This window comes from Pelecanus crispus, chromosome 11, assembly GCF_030463565.1.
Source record: "Pelecanus crispus isolate bPelCri1 chromosome 11, bPelCri1.pri, whole genome shotgun sequence".
NCBI lineage: Eukaryota > Metazoa > Chordata > Aves > Pelecaniformes > Pelecanidae > Pelecanus > Pelecanus crispus.
In genome coordinates, this window is record NC_134653.1 from 19,160,485 (window position 1) to 19,177,696 (window position 17,212).

Sequence of the window (17,212 nt, forward strand, 5' to 3'; positions counted from 1 at the left end):
TTTTTTTTTCCTAACTGCAGTGACAGTACAGTTTTGTAATAAATTTTGTGGACAAGCACCCAGGCTGCTGTTAGTTGTTTATTTGGCATGTTCAAGGCCTTTCTGTAGGCTCTCTTTCTGGGGCTGCTGTAGAGTTGTGAGAGTGGTTTGAGCCCCATGCTACTTGTTGTGCAGGGTGTTCTCCCAGCCGCTCATGTTAATGTAAGTAGCCTACAGGCAGTCCCATCTGCCACTTAATCCTAGGAACTTGGCTCAGAGCTAAACTCTGACTTCATCCCCAAACATCCCATCAGTTCTCCAAGCCCCAGGTCATTGAAGTAAGTAAGTAAGTGGGATACCAGGCATTGAAGTAAGACAGGGAGCCATCTATATTAAAAAAAGTTTTATAAAAAAGTCACTACACTGTGTGTGTATATCTGAACTGTTGCCATCTGCCACAGTAACTTCTAAACAAAGGAGTCATCATGGAGTCCAGTTCCAGTGTTAAATTCAGCAACATCTCCTGGAAGTCTTGTACCTTGGTATTTCAATGCTTACTACCTGTTTGTAGAGAGAAGGCTGTTCTCCTAAGGTTCACAGGCTGAAGGAGCTTTAACCCAGGCTTGCTAGGCTGAGGTCAGCATAGGTGGTTTCTTCAAATTGTTACTTAAGCAGCACAGATTTCATTTTTGGTAAGAAAAGCATATGCTGCCCTTGCAGATTAGGAGCCAATAGCAAGGCTTAAATTAGGGCTTTCAGTATGACAAACGGTTGGCCCTTACTGCATTACTGCCTGTTTCTAGTGTTCAAGTGATTTGTGCTTTACTTGAGGACACGTTAATGGAAATAGCAAGGAAGACTGTGCAAGGCAGGAAGTGAAATTGAGCGACTGGCTGGAGGTGGCAGTTCAGCCACACTGTTCCAGCAGAGACTAACAGTGCACAGAGATCACATTACTGTAAGTACTGGGCAGTAAAGCATTAAGGCACAGAAGGAGGATTTTTCAGGTGAGGAAAACATGGCCTGAGGCAAATGGGATTTAAAACCATCTGAGAGGTAGGTAAAAAAGCAGCTCAGACCTGCAGTGAGCCCTCATTTACCTCTTGATTGTATCCATAAAAACCTTGTATCAGTGCAGCAAATAGTACATACATAGAAAAAGGAAGCACCAGCTGAGTGAGACAGTACGTGGCCAGAAGGAAAAGGCAGCACAACCTCAAAAAGGTCTTTCACGTGGAAGAATTCAAGCATAGTGTTACACCCAGTAACTTGAGAACTAAAGTAAATTCCTTTCTTTTATAGTGCCAGGCCTCACAGCAAAGCAAGGGACATGACAAGTTCTTTTCTATCACCAAGGAGTAACTGGTGAGGTATGACAAAAATGAGCTATGAAGTTTCATACATGGAGAAGAATCTTAATTTTCAGAGGATCATCAATAGGGAATACTTTAAAAAGGCAGCTATCAAGGAAAGAAATGACCCAGAAGTGAGCTACAGAATTACAAGATAGGCATAGGCCAAGTTGAGGGGAAGGGCTCTTTTTTGGAGGTATTGACAATTATTCACTATCATCCCTGTATGACTACAACAGAAATACTGTTTCTGGGAACCCTAGAAAAGTAAAGAGCATGAAGAAATCAGAGGCTTAAAAAGCCCAAGTTCACCCTTTCTTCGCTGTGTTCTGCCACATTTTTTCGCTTGACTTGCCTTCTGTCACACTTGCCATCACTAGGCCTAGCACAGACTGACTGTAAACATGATTCCAAGTAATGAGGCAGGCATGGCTCCTTGTTCATGGCATTGCCAGGAGACAGTGCTGAGGTAGGTTTGAAAGGTACTCCAAGGCTGCCTTCTACAGAAGATGTAGGACTGGCACTGTTGACAGAAGAGTAGCCTGAGCTCCCTTCCAGGTTAGGATTTCTTGGGGTGAGATATGCTGAAAGGCTGTGAGTGTCATCCAGCAGCTTAGCCTCCCTCAGTGGTGCCGCATGCCCAGCCCATTCTACAGCTAGGTTGTCTTCATCACTGGAGTCCTGACAGCAGTGCTCCGCAGGATCCATATAGACCACTGTCACATCCAAGATCCCACTGGGACCTGTCACTGTGGAATGATAAAAGACAAAAGGTTAGTTTTGATTTGGGCAACACCAAGCAGGCATTCAGCACAGAATCAAGCAGGAAAAAAGCAAGAGCATAAAGCTTATGTCTACTTACACATGGAGGGGAGGGTAGAGCACTAAGTTCACCCTCTTAAAACCGAAACTTTTCCCTCTTCAGACTGTTTGGATAGGTACTAAGAGCTGTTCAGAAAATGAACAACCAGTCCTAGTGCCAGCAAAATAAACAGAGAATATAGTGTTTCTAACAGTGGGCCGTTCATCCTGTTTGGTCCACTGTCAGCAGTATCTGAAACAGTCTCACTCTGAAATGCTAAGCAGCTACAAAACCCTTCATCATGTTCTGAAACAGTATAGAGAAAGAGAACAGAATATACCTCTACAATAGTTTAACAATTATAACCACTGGGGAAGGGGGAGAGTTTTTCCAGCTGGTCTTCAGCTGGAAGTTCAGGCTTCTGTTGCCTGAGAAACAGTTTTAAGCAAAGATGAAAAGACAGTTCTCTCATCTGTTTTTTATAAGGAGAACACCCTCACCATCTCCTTCTCTCTCGCCTTCACTTTCCTGATCACCTTCATAACCAGAGCAGGAATCTAAGCTCCAGTCTAGGAAGTTATCTAGAAGACTTTCTTCCTGGGTGGATAGCTCTGCCGTGGGTGTAGTCACAAAGCTGCCTCTGTCATCCTGAATGCTGTCTTCCCTCCTCCTGTAGCAAGAAAATCCAGAAGTCACATGTTAAAAGCCAAGTCATCTTTTCCAGCTCTTTTAATAGGGATGTCAAGGTAGTTACAGAAAAATTGATCATATTTAAGAATGAAACCTCAGGATACTAGAGAGTAGGAAAGGCTCATGCTAATCTTCAGAGACATTTACAGTGCTGAGTTATACTAGCCTTTTAGTTCTCTTTCCAGAGGGAGAGCTAAGGAAAGTCTGAATTTCCACCACATTCGTGTGCAAGGGACTGGGCTCTGGGTCCTCCTGTTTCACACCCAGCAATGAACAGAGCTGGCTGTAACTCATCATCTTAAAAAAAAAAAAAAAAAAAAAAAAATCAGAGAGCCAGTAAGAATTAGACCATGAAATTCCTGGAAGGAATAAATAGCCAGAAGGAGGCTATTTCTATTTATTTTCTAGGAGAAATTATCCCAGTGAGTTCTTCCCACATGTACTCAAACAGAGCAGTTATAGTCCTCACAGATTAAGTTTAAAACTACCACTTTATTTAAATACTCTCTCATTCAAAAGTCTGAAGTTAGAACCCACTTCCCATTATTTGAAGTTTACTACATCTTGCCATATAGTAGCTTTGGTCTTTGTGTCAGACATCAGCAAATGAAAACAAAGAGCTAACCCACCTTTTCTTTGCCTATTTCTTCGTAACGCTCATCTTCAAATCGTTGTTTCACTGCAGTTAAGGACACCTGCCTATAATCCTTTGGGACATCATCATGGAAACTGCAAAGAAAAAGATCAAAGCCCCAATTTTAGAATGGATTACATGAAACATTGTTAACAAAACCTGCCAATTTAAGTACTTTCCCTCTGTCCATTTCAGCCCTGTGCCAAGGACAACAGGTCACAAGCAGTGTTCCCCAGGGCTCTGTTTTGGGGCCAGTCTTGTTTAATATCTTTATCAATGATCTGGATGAGGGGATTGAGTGCACCCTCAGTAAGTTTGCAGATGACACCAAATTGGGTGGGAGTGTCGATCTGCTCGAGGGTAGGATGGCCCTGCAGAGGGACCTGGACAGGCTGGATCAATGGGCTGAGGCGAACTGTATGAGGTTCAACAAGACCAAGTGCCGGGTCCTGCACTTCGGTCACAACCACCCCATGCAATGCTATAGGCTTGGGGAAGAGTGGCTGGAAAGCTGCCTGGCTGAAAAGGACCTGGAGGTGTTGCTTGACAGCCAGCTGAACATGAGCCAGCAGTGTGCCCAGGTGGCCAAGAAGGCCAACAGCATCCTGGCTTGTGTCAGGAATAGTATGGCCAGCAGGAGCAGGGAAGTGACTGTCCCCGTGTACTCGGCACTGGTGAGGCTGCACCTGGAATACTGTGTCCAGTTTTGGGCCCCTCAATACAAGAAAGACATTGAGGTGCTGGAGCGTGTTCAGAGAAGGGCAACAAAGCTGGTGAAGGGTCTGGAGCACAGGCCTTATGAGGAGTGGCTGAGGGAACTGGGGTTGTTTAGCCTGGAGAAGAGGAGGCTGAGGGGAGACCTTATCACTCTCTACAGCTACCTGAAAGGAGGTTGTAGTGAGGTGGGTGTTGGTCTCTTCTCCCAAGTAGTTAGCAACAGGACAAGAGGAAATGGGCTCAAGCTGCACCAGGGGAGGCTTAGACTGGATATTAGGAAAAATTTCTTCACGGAAAGGGTAGTGAAGCATTGGAACAGGCTGCCCAGAGAGGTGGTGGAGTCACCATCCCTGGAAGTGTTCAAAAAAAACGGTAGATGTGACATTTTGGGACATGGTTTAGTGGGCATAGTGGTGTTGGGTTGATGGTTGGACTGATGATCTTAGAGGTCTTTTCCAACCTTAATGATTCCTACTTCTTACTTTCATTAAAAAATAATCCAGCCACCAAGCCAGGAAACACAAAATTACTACTCTACCCTTAATTGGTTTAGTGGTGGACTTGGTAGTTTTAGGTTAGTGGTTGGACTGGATGATCTTAAAGGTCTTTTCCAACCTAAATAATTCTATGATTCTATGACATTGGTGTTTCAGCAGAGCTGCTAAGCAGCTAGCCAGGACACTTGGCTTCTAAGCATATCAGCATCTAATTCCTTTTCTGTTCCTTGACATAAACAAGATATTTGCCTTGTATTCTTTAAAAAATGAGCTACATTTGCTACTGGAACTCCTTCTGAAGCTCACCAACAAGCCTGTTGCAGTCTTCTGAAAATAGTGCTGTTCGGCAAGCTGAAACCTGTTAAGCCTTGAGGAGCATCACATTTTCTGTAACCCAGGGCCACTACCAGTTGTGAGAAAGAGAAAGCTGTCCCTGAACTGGCCCCTAGGCCTTAGTGCCTTGTGGTGGGGAGCACAAGGCAGTTTCCCAAAGCCACACCCTTCACTGGGAAGGGCTGACTATTGATGCAGCATGTCTGCAAGAGCTGGAATGCAAATACTCATGTGCCCTCCCAGAAGAGTTCCAAAACTATTACCACTTTTGGTGGAGGCTTAGCACACAGGGCAACAGGTCTTCAAGAGAGAAACCAGTGCACTCAGACAGCTGGCTGGTCCAGGGGTGCGCTAGAGAAGAGAACACATATTAACCATTACAGAACTACCAAGCTTCATGAAATCAGACAGATTTTCTTCTCTTATGGGATAAAGATCATGATCTCTACGAGCTTATGCCTGCAGACAGTTCGTTCAAGTTCACAGCTACCTTCAAGGATAGGTTTACCTGCCAAACTGAAGTTAAATACTTAAGTACAGAAACCTTCAGTCTCATTTAAACACAAAGCTTGCATAGTCTGATGCTAATACTCTTGTTCATCATAGCTATTAAGAGGTAAAATAGACTGAACTCAACTCTTCATTATGAAGTCTTATACTTCATAAGTGACTGGGACATCTTGCCTAAAGACAAAGTAACACCAAAAAAAAATACCCACCTCCCTAAAAGGACAAGGTAGACTGACATACGCTGCTGCAGCTCCACTGAAGAGGCTGTTCCTTACCTTGCTTGTGTAGTATCCTGGCCAGCAGCAGTGCTGCAGCAGCCAGCCGAGCTGGGGAATACACGCAAAGGCTTGTGTTTAAGAGTGACAGTTCACAAATGAAGCTGTAAAGGTGAAGAGTTCTTCTCTCCAGTGAGACTACATTTGACAACACTTCTTTGTAGTCCACAATGGTGGGTATCTAGTGCATAAAGGAGAACAGAGGTTGGCATTACAAGACAAGCAGCAAGTATTTAGAACAGCTGTTTCTGGGAGATGTTTTCTTTACAGTAGTTTTTTTTTTTTTTTTTAAACTACTACACTGACATTAAAACATTCTCCAGCAAAAGAATAAATGGCCTCTTAAAACTAAACTTTCTCTACAGAAAGGCAGAGGGGTTTGTATCTGCATGCTCTGAAATATACATGGTCTCCACAGCTGATTGAGAATACTGGCATAAAAACCCAACATCTTAGATGAGTAGAAGTGCTAATTACAGTAGCCTGATTTCAGTAGCAGCCCAAGGGGTGAAATATTGCATCCACTTTCCAAACTCACCCTTATCTTTCCTTCTAGGGCAGAAATGATCTCACCCATCATTCTGACCAAGTCTTCATATTTGTATGTGTTGTCTGTTAGCCACACAGCTTCCCGTATTGTCAAGATCTCTTTGCTGATGAAACTGCAATATTAAATATTAATCATTAATTGAGAAGAAAGGGAATTTCTGCACCTGTGCACTACTGGTTTTGTGGCAGATAAATGCACCCAAGATGACCAAAGACTTAAACAGCTTTATAAGGTATTTTCCCAGGTACAGACCAGGAAAGAAAGAACAGCAGCTCTTCATTTATTTCACCTTTAAGCTGGAACCACCTACTACTAGAACATTCCTAATTCCTCATTTATGAAACCTCTCCTAGTTTAAGATGCAAGATATTAAAGGAACTAACACAGAAGAATAACTTTCCACCACACCATGCTGTTCATCTGAGCATAACAGACTAAACTAGGTAACAACACCACTGCAGTTGTTCCTTCCAGGGTTACTCATGCTAATACGGCATGAAAAACTTAAATTGCTGATGGAATGCATTTAGACCAATCCACCACTATGGAGTTTTTCACATTCAAAAACATGTTAAAGAAATAACATTCTGTGTCTCATTTGCAGAGATTGTGAGTGTTTGTATGTGAACACAGTTCAAGCAGCAGTCAATATAGAGGGAAGACAAAGATTTTTTCTAGTATTATTATTAGCAAGGGGAAAAAACCTTGAGCCACAGAAATTAATTTGAATGATTGCAACAACCACCTCTGTTCACCAGTCAGAACCCCTACCGTGTGCAAATGACCATGCAGGCTATTCCCAAAAGTTGTAGTCGAGCCCGAGGTACGGGTCTCAGCTTCAAATAACGATCCACACATCCCACTGTCATGTGAAGGCATAGGCTAGAGAAGTCTTTCATGGTAGCCACTTCTACCAGCCAATCAATCAGGATGTACCTAGACAGGAAAGAAAGAAAGACAATCTGTGCAGTTAGAAGTCATACAAACCTGTGCTGAACACCCTTCCCCATGCCTAGTTACCAAGTCCCTTCTCCACTCAAAAATTCCAACCAAGAAATTCAACCAGAAAAATTTTCAGAATAACGACACATTGCACTGAGATAAGAATTTACAACCAGATGTCTGTTATCCTCTGAAGGGTCAACAGTCTTCTTACATTGTCTGTGAAATGGAATTAGAAGCTAACCTATAATTAATAGGCACTTGCACAAGGAAAGAGGTAGGGCATATCATTTAGGAGGCTAAAGGCCACCTAAGATAACTGGAGAGTAACTGTACCTCTGACAAGTCAAACAGTGCCTCTAGTTCTTGAACAGCTTGTTAGTCTTGACAGATAAAAGAATTTACTGTCATTTCAGTTCTTCATCGGGGCTTGAAATAAGGGCTTGAATACTTCCTCTTTGCAAAATGTCATGTGTTTCTCTGATTGTAAGTAATGCATCACAGAAGAGTAAGGCAAAAAGATGCCATCTTCCAACAGACCTCATTCTAGATTTGTTTCCTTCTACAGATGTAGAGGGAAATAGGCATTGGTTTCTGCTGTGTGGCCTGACTCCCAGATATGAGTTTTTACCTCATTGTTTCATTCATTCCTTTCTGTACAGTGAAGATACTTTGCTTGCTGATAGGAAGGGAAGCTTGAAAGATTTGAGACACCATTTCACTGGAAGATTTTGCTTCTAACCCCAGCTGGTTTCCATTCCCACAAGCTTTGGCTAAAGCTATCTGTAATAGAGAGAACACAAAAGAAAGGGGTTTTTTTTGTTTTTTGTTTGTTTGGTTTTTTTTACCAAATGCAAACTAAAGCAGCACAGGATGGTCCTGTAATTTTCCTGCTGAAAACAGAGTGAACACGACAAACTACTTGAAAGATAACAGAATCAGTAGTTCTTAGTTTGGCTTAAATGGTGGATGCACACATTATTTGGGCATAGGCTTTTAAGTCCATCAAAAGATGCATCCTTACTTGGATTGTACCATAGACATACAGTATTTTCCAAAAGAGGGGAATCTGCAGAGTAAATACGCACACACATATTTGACCCTGCTTCTAAAGAGAGGAGTCTAAGCCTACAATGACAGCATAGGAAAGACCAAATGAAAACAGTTTTCCTGGGAAAAATCAGTCTTACCTGTGCTTCCCAGCAGCCTTTTGCTGCGTAGTCCCGTAGCTTCCTGAGACTTTGGAGGTATCTGCCAGGATCTGACATCTACAGAGAGGAATGCAAACAGATTTCAAAAACCATTACCTTTACACAATGAACAGAAGCACTGCAAGAAGGACTGCAGGACTAATATCCAGAGAAAAAACACTGCCTGTGGTTACATCTATTATTTCAGCAACCAGTCTGTTTCTCATCATGACAACAACACTGTTTTTAAGAAACTTTCTTCGGTTCTTGCCCGAGGTCTCACAGGAAATGACAAGTCACTGGGGATTCCAACATGAGAGCTTTGGCAGATTTATTTATGCCAATGCAGGCAGTCTCCCCGCTCCTGTTCCCAAGTGAGCCATATGATCACTAGCCAGCAGTACCTATGCTTTTAGCGGAGTTAGTATAAAGAAACTTCTGCTTACACCTCGGCTACAACTGCTCATAGACTCACTTACTTTGAACACCAAGGCAGACACCAAAGCTCATATGAGAGAGTTCTTGGCACTCTCCTTGTTTATGAAGAAGGTGAGCTCTGAGGAACAGCAATTTCTTTCTGTGTATGTTGCATATAACAGAGGTCCAGAAGTTACAGTGAAAAAGTTGTTTTGAGACAAAAACCACTACTTACAGCAGCCTTTCTGTTACTTTCCCAAAGGAGGTAGGAGCTGTTTAAACAACCCTGCTTTGAAGATTCTTCAAGCATTTCAAGGGATTCTTTTCGTTTTTCTTCATCCTAAGAACAAAAGACATGACAGAATTTTTGCTGTCCAGCCAACTGGGTGCCAGATCTCAATACTTCAGAAGCTACAGAACAGCTCTGTACTGAAAGCTACAGAGCAGAATCAAACAGTTGCAAGTCTCCTTCAAACTATGAGGGGTGCTCCCAGATCCACCCAGTGCTGTCATTTGAAGATCCAGGCTCAGGAAGCAATTAGTGGTTTTCCTCAGTTAGACAAAAGCTTTTTGGCTTGCTTGCCACTGAAGGATTTTTTTTTTTTTTTAGTATATATGCATTATGACTGGAAGACTTCATCTCCCACTGAGACCTGAACACATGGCAAGCCCATGATCAAGCCAAAGTTAATCTCACTGTTTGTAAAATTCAGTAGACTAAGTTGATAATGTTCCTTTAAACAACCACTACATTGAACTCATGAGAACAGAAACTCCTAGGCCACTTGAGGAATATAAGAGCATTTGGCTGATTTTTTTTTTTTTTTTAAATCAAGGTAAACAGCATTAGCATCACTAAAAAAAGTACCCAAACACATCAAATCAGAAACACTGCTCACCTCAAAGAGACTCAAGACCTTAGCCAAGCAGTGGAGAATAGATCCTTTTTGAGCCTGAAGAAAGCATTAAGATAAATCATTGTTAAAGATAAACAAAGAACAATTTTTGCTAGTAATTCCAGACTACAATTTTGTTTGCCTTTCAATCATTCCTCCCCCTTGCTTCTCTCAATATTTTCTTATCTTTGAGACAGTACTGAATGTCTCGGAAAAGGCAGTACAGGCTTGCAGCACTCATGATATACCAAGTGTAGCTTGGCAATACATTCATTAAAATGATTGATCCACAGTCATTAAAGCAACAAGAGCACAGGAGCTCCTTGGGGAAACAAAAAATATTTTTTCCAGAATAACTAGATGCAGCTACTAGCCTATGTTAAAGTCAAGGGTAGAAAGAAATCTTACTTTCTCCAACTGACACTCTGCTTTGAGACTCTCATAGACCACAGCTTTACAACAGCTTCCACTCAAGGACCAGGGAGGACGGATAAAAAGCCAGATAAATGGGGCTGCACACACATTCAAACGCTCCGCCAGACTGAAGAAATGAGATGCCTTTAATCCATTCACTTCTGCACGACCCTCGTCGGAGATGGACACTGAACAACAACAACAAAAAAAAGCCAGAAATAGTTTTGAGTTTATTCACAACACGTGCTTGGCATTTAGTCAGGCCAAGACAGACAATAGGATACAACCAGGAAAAGATTGAACACTGTCTTCCCTTTACAGTCTTAAAAATCATGGAGATGGCAAAAGAAGAAAAATCTTACTACAGTCAGTCTTCAGGAACATAGGGTTATTAAACCTAAGTTGGGGCAGGGGAGTGTTCTGCAAATACCACTCAAAGCAATGTTAATTCCTGTCAGTGTACAAACAAATCAGTATGCAAGTCACCTGCCTTGCCAGTACCCTCTACAAGGAGGCTCCTCCTGTCAGTTGCCAGTCCCTTTTGTTACATTTATCAGACTAGGTAAGTAGCCAGGTTTGATGAGAAGTTTACAAAGGATAACTTCTAAACATTAATTCATAAGCTATGCATTGACTTCTTTTCTAAAAGACCTGTGCACAATACTACCATTTAACACCTAGCAGTTTACTGGCCAGTGCTTAAGCTGCACTGAAAGGTAAACTGAAGAGGCACGATAGTAAATGAGACATAGCCACTCACTGAAGGCAGCAAGCTGGCGCTGCACTTCACTGCTCTAGAACCTGGGTACAAAAGCATCAGTGTTTGAGACACAGGAGAAACAGCTTTGTAAGCAGCCAGTAGAAGTGCCAACTTTGTGATGAGACAAAGTTAGTCTGATCTGTATCTATAAATAGGCCTTTAGCTCATCTATATTTCCTTCAGTCATGCCATCTCCAAAGACCTGAGTATGAGCTTCCACACTTACAGCCTTCATTGTACAGGTACGCTATCCCCAGCTTCACAGCAGCTTCAAAGTTACCCCTTTCAGCAGCCCTAAATGGGAAACAGAGAAGATAATTGAGGTTGGAATCAGTAGGTGCTTCCAGGCCCACATCCTCAAACAAGTTCCTTCAGCAGAGGCCAGGCTGTGAATTTGGTGATCACCAACCACAAGCATATGTGCTTTCACTACAGAAATTAAACATAAGTTATGCTGAGGCTTTTCTTGCTGCAAACCTCTCATATGCCGATGTCCAGGATAATTTGACAATTCATAGGAACCATTTCCCATTCCCATGCAACATCCCCAACACCAGAATGCAACAACACGTTTTGGTACTTGTACCCTCAAGGATATACATCAAGCCCTTGTGCTCCTCCCTTCCAAATTGACGTGCACATAATAGTCATCTTCAGAAAAAAACATAATACATGCATCAAAGCAGCAATAGTTAGAAGCAAAACAATTATCATGACATTTAAACTGACGGATCTCCTTCAAATCAAATGGATAAAAAGATGCTCCCCATCCTTTTTAAGCAGATTTACTGCTACCCTTTCAAACTTCACTCAATACCAAAATTTACCTATTTTTCAATACACTGGTTTGTACAAGAAGTGACCAAACCAACTCAGAAATATGTTACGCTCTTGAGCCTCTGATTTTACTTGCACATTCATATGGAAGCACCAGTAACAGATTTTAGTTAGTGTGCTATGTTCCCATATGGAATATTAATGCCCTTAAAGAGAAATAACTTTGATATATGCAATAGGCCCTGCTCCAGTTAAAGAGACAGCAGATATAAGCTATACCTTAGACATGAAATCAACAATTTTTCATCACCCTAAGCAAAGACTTCTACAAAAAGGGAAAGTCAGATCTCCCACTTACAGTGAGAACTGATTCAAATTGTATATCCACCTTCAAACATCCTCTTCTACAATGTCAGGCAAATTTGATTCTTAAAGCTTACCTTTCAAACATCTTCAGATTGTTTGGAGAGGGCCATATTTCTTGGAAACTTGCACATGCCCAAACACTAGCGTGATTATCCACAAGGTATTTAAGATGTGAGTGCACCTGCAAGGGGGGAGCGTAAAATAATAATTACTAAAATAAAGGGACCAACAGAAAAATAGTTCTTTGCAATCTAATTTTAGATAGGTAACTAATTAATCACAAGTTAATCATAACTCGTTACCTGCCTAATCATCATTAAGGCAAGAGATGCCAAACCAAACAAATTTGTTCAGCCATGGTGATCTAGCTGGACAATTCCCACAGAAAATTTACATGGAGCACTTGAATACTACTGCTAATCTTCTTAAGCTTGAGTACTGAGAAATAAAACTGATACTGGGATAGCAAAAATCTAATTAATTTCTGCATGTACTCTTTGGTTTTCTTCAGTTTTACTCTGACACGAGAAGCCAGCCTTTTCCATGTGCAGTCCTGGCTCCCAATGGCACAGATAAGCCACAGGGGGAAGCCCCATGACACCGGGGAAGCAGTAGCAGACTCACAGCTCTGACCGAGAGGATGTCCTCAGCAGGAAGGCCTTTCAGAACATGAAAAAGTACATCCTCAGGCAGACTTAACAACGTCAGGACTCGAGGCCGTTTTCTTATCCTTCGCTTTGAAGGGAAAGAAAAACACCTGGAACATCTACAGTGAATCACTGGAAAACAAGAATATAGGACACCTCAGTTAGTGATGGAACAGTAGAAGGAAAAAAGGCACTACAGAGTGCACATGTGCATAAACTCATCTTTACTTCAGTACCTATTTACTATAGCATAGGACACTTCTTAAAACATATTAATCATAGAGAGATTTAGCATGTGTCACGTAACACTGTAAGACTAAGCCACAAAGTAGTGACTCATTCAATTTAGTCAAGTAAGCTAAGAGGCTCAGAAGGGATGGCTCATGCTCAAGTCCTCTTCATCAAGGAGAACCCCTCTGTGCCCTAACTCAATCATTTGACTGTGTTTAGTTAAACTGTCACTACAACTTCATTTACCACCTTCACGCCTCAACTTTTCCTTCTCAATTGATAGCAGTTCTTGGAATGTGACCAGAGAGATTAGAAAGTTAAGACCCACCAAACCAGCTCAAGCCAAAAGCCCATCTTTCTAAGCAGCCAGTTGCTGCTATGGGTGCTCATGGAATATCCCCAAGAACCAGGAAGTCTTTTTTTCAAGTTTCAGCACCTTGTAGCATTCACAGACTAAGGCATCGCCTACATCTTCTGTTCCTCATTAAGACAGAGGTTTTTTTCACTACATTTGCCAAGAGAGGAAAGTGATCTAACAGATGAGGCAAAACCAAGAAGAGTACGAGTACGGCTCACTAGTAGAGACTCATACTCCATGGTAGAAAGCCCAATCCCTTTTCCATCCCCTGGGGATAGTGCAGTGTTTCAGCTGCCACCGAGTGCCTGGCCCCCACCTGCACTCAGGAGCCCCAACACCCACAGCAGTCTGACTAACAAATGGCAGAAATTCAAATCAATGAAAGGCGCCAGGAGGAAAAAAAGCACATTCCTTACCTCCAGCCTGCAAGTGGCAGTGAAGGTTCACCCTCACAGAGCGGTGCTTGAGTAGGAGGACCCAAATCAATCCCACTTCATGCTGTACCTTTCAGAGCCCTACCATGCAACAGTGGAGATGCCAACACTGCTCATTTCCATGTCAGCCTCTTATAGCTCTCAGGAGCAGACCATACAAGCAAGAGAGGCCCATTTCTGAGTGAGAAAAAGGCTGAACATTTTGTTTGCAGACATGAGGGCTCAAAAAATAAGTTCTGAAGTGAAAGCTTGAGTCCCACAAATTACAGGACCATGTAAAGGCCTTTGTCTTTATTACAGAAGACTTCTTTTTTGTGTTTTCCAAATCTGGTTTAGGTCTTACATGAAGAAATTATACTTAGGAAATTTATTTACTGACTTTTTTCTAAAAAAGTTTAATAAAAGGCACAGACTCCACCAGAGAGCCCAATACTGTGCAACATGTACATGCTAGCATTGCTTACCCTATTTTCACTAGTTCATTATTAGCTTGTGTTTTGACATAAATGAAAACAGTAGAGTCAAAGTAGCGGTAATAATACCTATACCAAACCACTCCATATTATCTAGGACGTAAACCAAGTCAGAGCTATGCAGTCTCACTAGATAGTAGTGTCAAAGGCATAAGCTGAAAGAATGATGCAGCTCTCAACTTCTTTTTTTACAATGAAAATAAAACGTGGCTGAAAAGTTGGGGGGAGGATAGAGAATTTTAATTAGGCAAATATTTTTTAATATTTTTTTCCCCTTTTGCCTGCTCTTCTACTTCAGGTATTTAACATCTCCTGGTTATAATCTAACATATGGAAAGCCTCGTGATCTCATACTAATCTCCGGTTCTTTACACAACTTTGGTGAGAGACCGGAGAAGCAGCGCATTACATTTCTCTCTGAGAAGATAAAAGCAACAGCTCTTTCCAGCTGCAGATGCAGTGAATGAAAAAAACGTATGGACTGGCCAGTTATACCCTCATCTCTGAGCATGTCAGCCCACAGAACCGGGAAGTGTCCAGACTTACAGCCAATGCAAAGTTTACAGCCAATTTTTTCAAAGCAAAGTTCTGGCATCAGACTCAATAATTTAATACAGGTTTTTCAGTTTGCAAAGGGAAGGTTATCTGGGTTTTCAGCAGGATCCTTAAGAGGAGCCTGCAGATTCCGAAAGGGTCCATAAGCCATGGCTACCACTATGCAAATACAGGTTTTTCTGTTCATATATGCTATTAACTTCCTCAGCAGTTCATGTTTAATGAAGCACTAGCCTGATACAAAATAGCATCCGATGTCACACCAGTAGCATGTACCTACCTGTTACCTGTCTTTGATTAAAAAGCTATTCGCATGAAAATAAAAACTTTCTTGACGTGCACAGAGCAGAATATTGCTATTCTTCTCATCCTCTTTCCCTCTCTAGGGAAAACTTCAGCAGTATTATTGCCATGAAAAAGAAATGGACTTCTACACTGGTATGCCAATTAAACTTGTATGAACATCTGAATGACTGGGGAGCATGAGGGTACTTGGGCAACTCAGGGAAGAGGGAAATTCAATTTCAAAAGACAGGAAGTCATACAGGGAAATCTTCAATTTGTTGCTTCACAAAATCAGAGTGGTTTAGGCTGGAAGCAGTTGAGTTTGAAAGTCTCCAAGGATGGAGACTCCACAACCGCTCTTGGCAACCTGTGCCACCGGTCAGTCCCCCTTAGAGTAAAAAATGCCTTATATGTTTGATCACGCTTTCCCGCGTATCAATTTGCGCCCAACAAATTCAAAGGCGTCTTATATGTTATTCTACACGCAATCTACATTTCTGAATGCCTGGCTTCGAAGCTAGAAGCGCAGGAGTGCTCAAACACATCCACCACCTATAGCTATGGCTCCTCCAGCGAAAGAGAGGGAAAAGAGCGGCCTCGGGTAGGGCACCGAGGCACCGAGACCCCAGTGGGCCGACAGGCAGCGCTCCGCGGGCCGCTCCCGCAGGCGGAGCCGTTTCTGAAGCGGGAGGCCCTGGGAAGCCGCAGCCCTGACTGACCGTGCCCCCCCGCCGGAGCCCCGAGCCCCCCGCCCGGGCCGCGGCCCGCACCGCCCCCAGCCGCCCCGCCGCCGTTTGAATTTCGGCGCGCGGCCGCCAGGGCCCCGCCGCCGCCGCCGCCGAGCCGCCGCAGCCGTTGCTGTCCCCGGCGGGAGCCGCGGTGGTGCCCGGGTAGGACCCGCTCCCCCGGTGCGCGGCCCTCCCGCCCCCAGAGCCCCCTCAGGAGAGGCCGGGCGCGGGGGGAGAGGCCGCTCCCGAGCCCCTCAGAGCTGTGGGGGAGGAAGGGGGACGGCGGAAGAAGGACGAAGCAGCGCCCGCGGCCCAGTCCGGACTCACCGCCCGCCTTCATCGCGGCGCGTCCCCGGGGACCGAGCGCAGACCACCGGCCGCTGCGCCCACACCGGCTCCGAGTGAGGGGCGCCGCGAGGGGGCGGGACCGAACCGGCCGGCGGGGAGGCGGGGCTTCCCGCGGGAGGACACGCCCCGCCAGTAGCCACGCCCCCTCGCAGCTCAGCGAGGGTCAGGGAAGGCGCAGGCGGCAAGCTCCGCACAGGCCACGCCCCCCGAGGCGTCTCCCTGGGGCGGCCGGAACTCCTCCCGCCCGCGATAGGCCCAGCTCTCCTGAGCGACGCCTACCAGCCGCGCGCACTTTTTTTTTAAACACAGCAGACTTCGTGATTGGTCAGAAGGCGAATGAAGGCGGTGCCCGTCCCGCCCCGCGCGACGTGATTGGGCGTCAAGGATGCGAATTCGAATTGGGGCAGTTGGCGGTTCGAGCATCTTGCGGACACGGCAGCTGCGGCGCATGCGTACGGGGCAAGGACACCCTCCCCGTGGGGGGTGTGTTGCCATGACAGTCGGCGCCGGTTGGGCGCCCATTCCCCTCAGGGCCGGGGCCGTGTTCCCGCCCGCTGTGTCACCCGGGCGCCCGGCGCGGAGCTGGGAGCCCGCAGCCTGCGGCCAGGACACAGCGGTGGCCCGGGCTCCCCCGTGGGCCGTGATTCCCCTCTCCGTGCTAGGGCCCAGCCGGCAGCAACCTTCCCTGCCGCCGTGGTGCTATTCACCCACAGCCACGCACTCTGGCACTGGGGCTTGCCTGGCCAAGGGAGATACACCAAAGTGCCGGGGGAACATTTGTGTCTTATTTCAACCTAATTTTTTTCCACCCTGAGTATCCGGGGCCTGAGGGTGTCAGTGCTGGAGCAAGAGCAACAGGGAGGATGTGTGCTGGAGGAAGGATTGGGGCTGCCCAGACAGACCATTTCTGATGTCCTGAACTGTGGCATCAATCTTTACCTTCACAGAGCCCTGCTCCTGCCCCTTCAGGCTTTGGGTGATGGTGAGGGGGAATTAGGAAGAAAATTAGGAGTCAAAGTTCAAACCTGAGTCAAGGGTTCAGATCCTCAGAT

The 17,212-nt window shown here is 44.5% G+C and overlaps 1 protein-coding gene across 1 annotated transcript; it reads right to left on the bottom strand.

Moving 5' to 3' along the window:
* Positions 1-1,616: 1,616 nt before the first annotated feature.
* Positions 1,617-16,152, bottom strand: CCNF (cyclin F). Its single transcript, XM_075718621.1, has 17 exons — positions 16,140-16,152; positions 12,726-12,880; positions 12,176-12,282; positions 11,185-11,252; positions 10,193-10,386; positions 9,788-9,841; positions 9,124-9,228; positions 8,472-8,549; positions 7,913-8,064; positions 7,111-7,275; positions 6,328-6,451; positions 5,790-5,970; positions 5,268-5,355; positions 3,453-3,552; positions 2,990-3,120; positions 2,634-2,803; positions 1,617-2,080 (listed from the first exon to the last, which is right to left on the bottom strand). Exons 1-17 carry the CDS (start codon positions 16,150-16,152, stop codon positions 1,617-1,619), a joined length of 2,349 nt encoding a protein of 782 aa, XP_075574736.1.
* Positions 16,153-17,212: the final 1,060 nt, after the last annotated feature.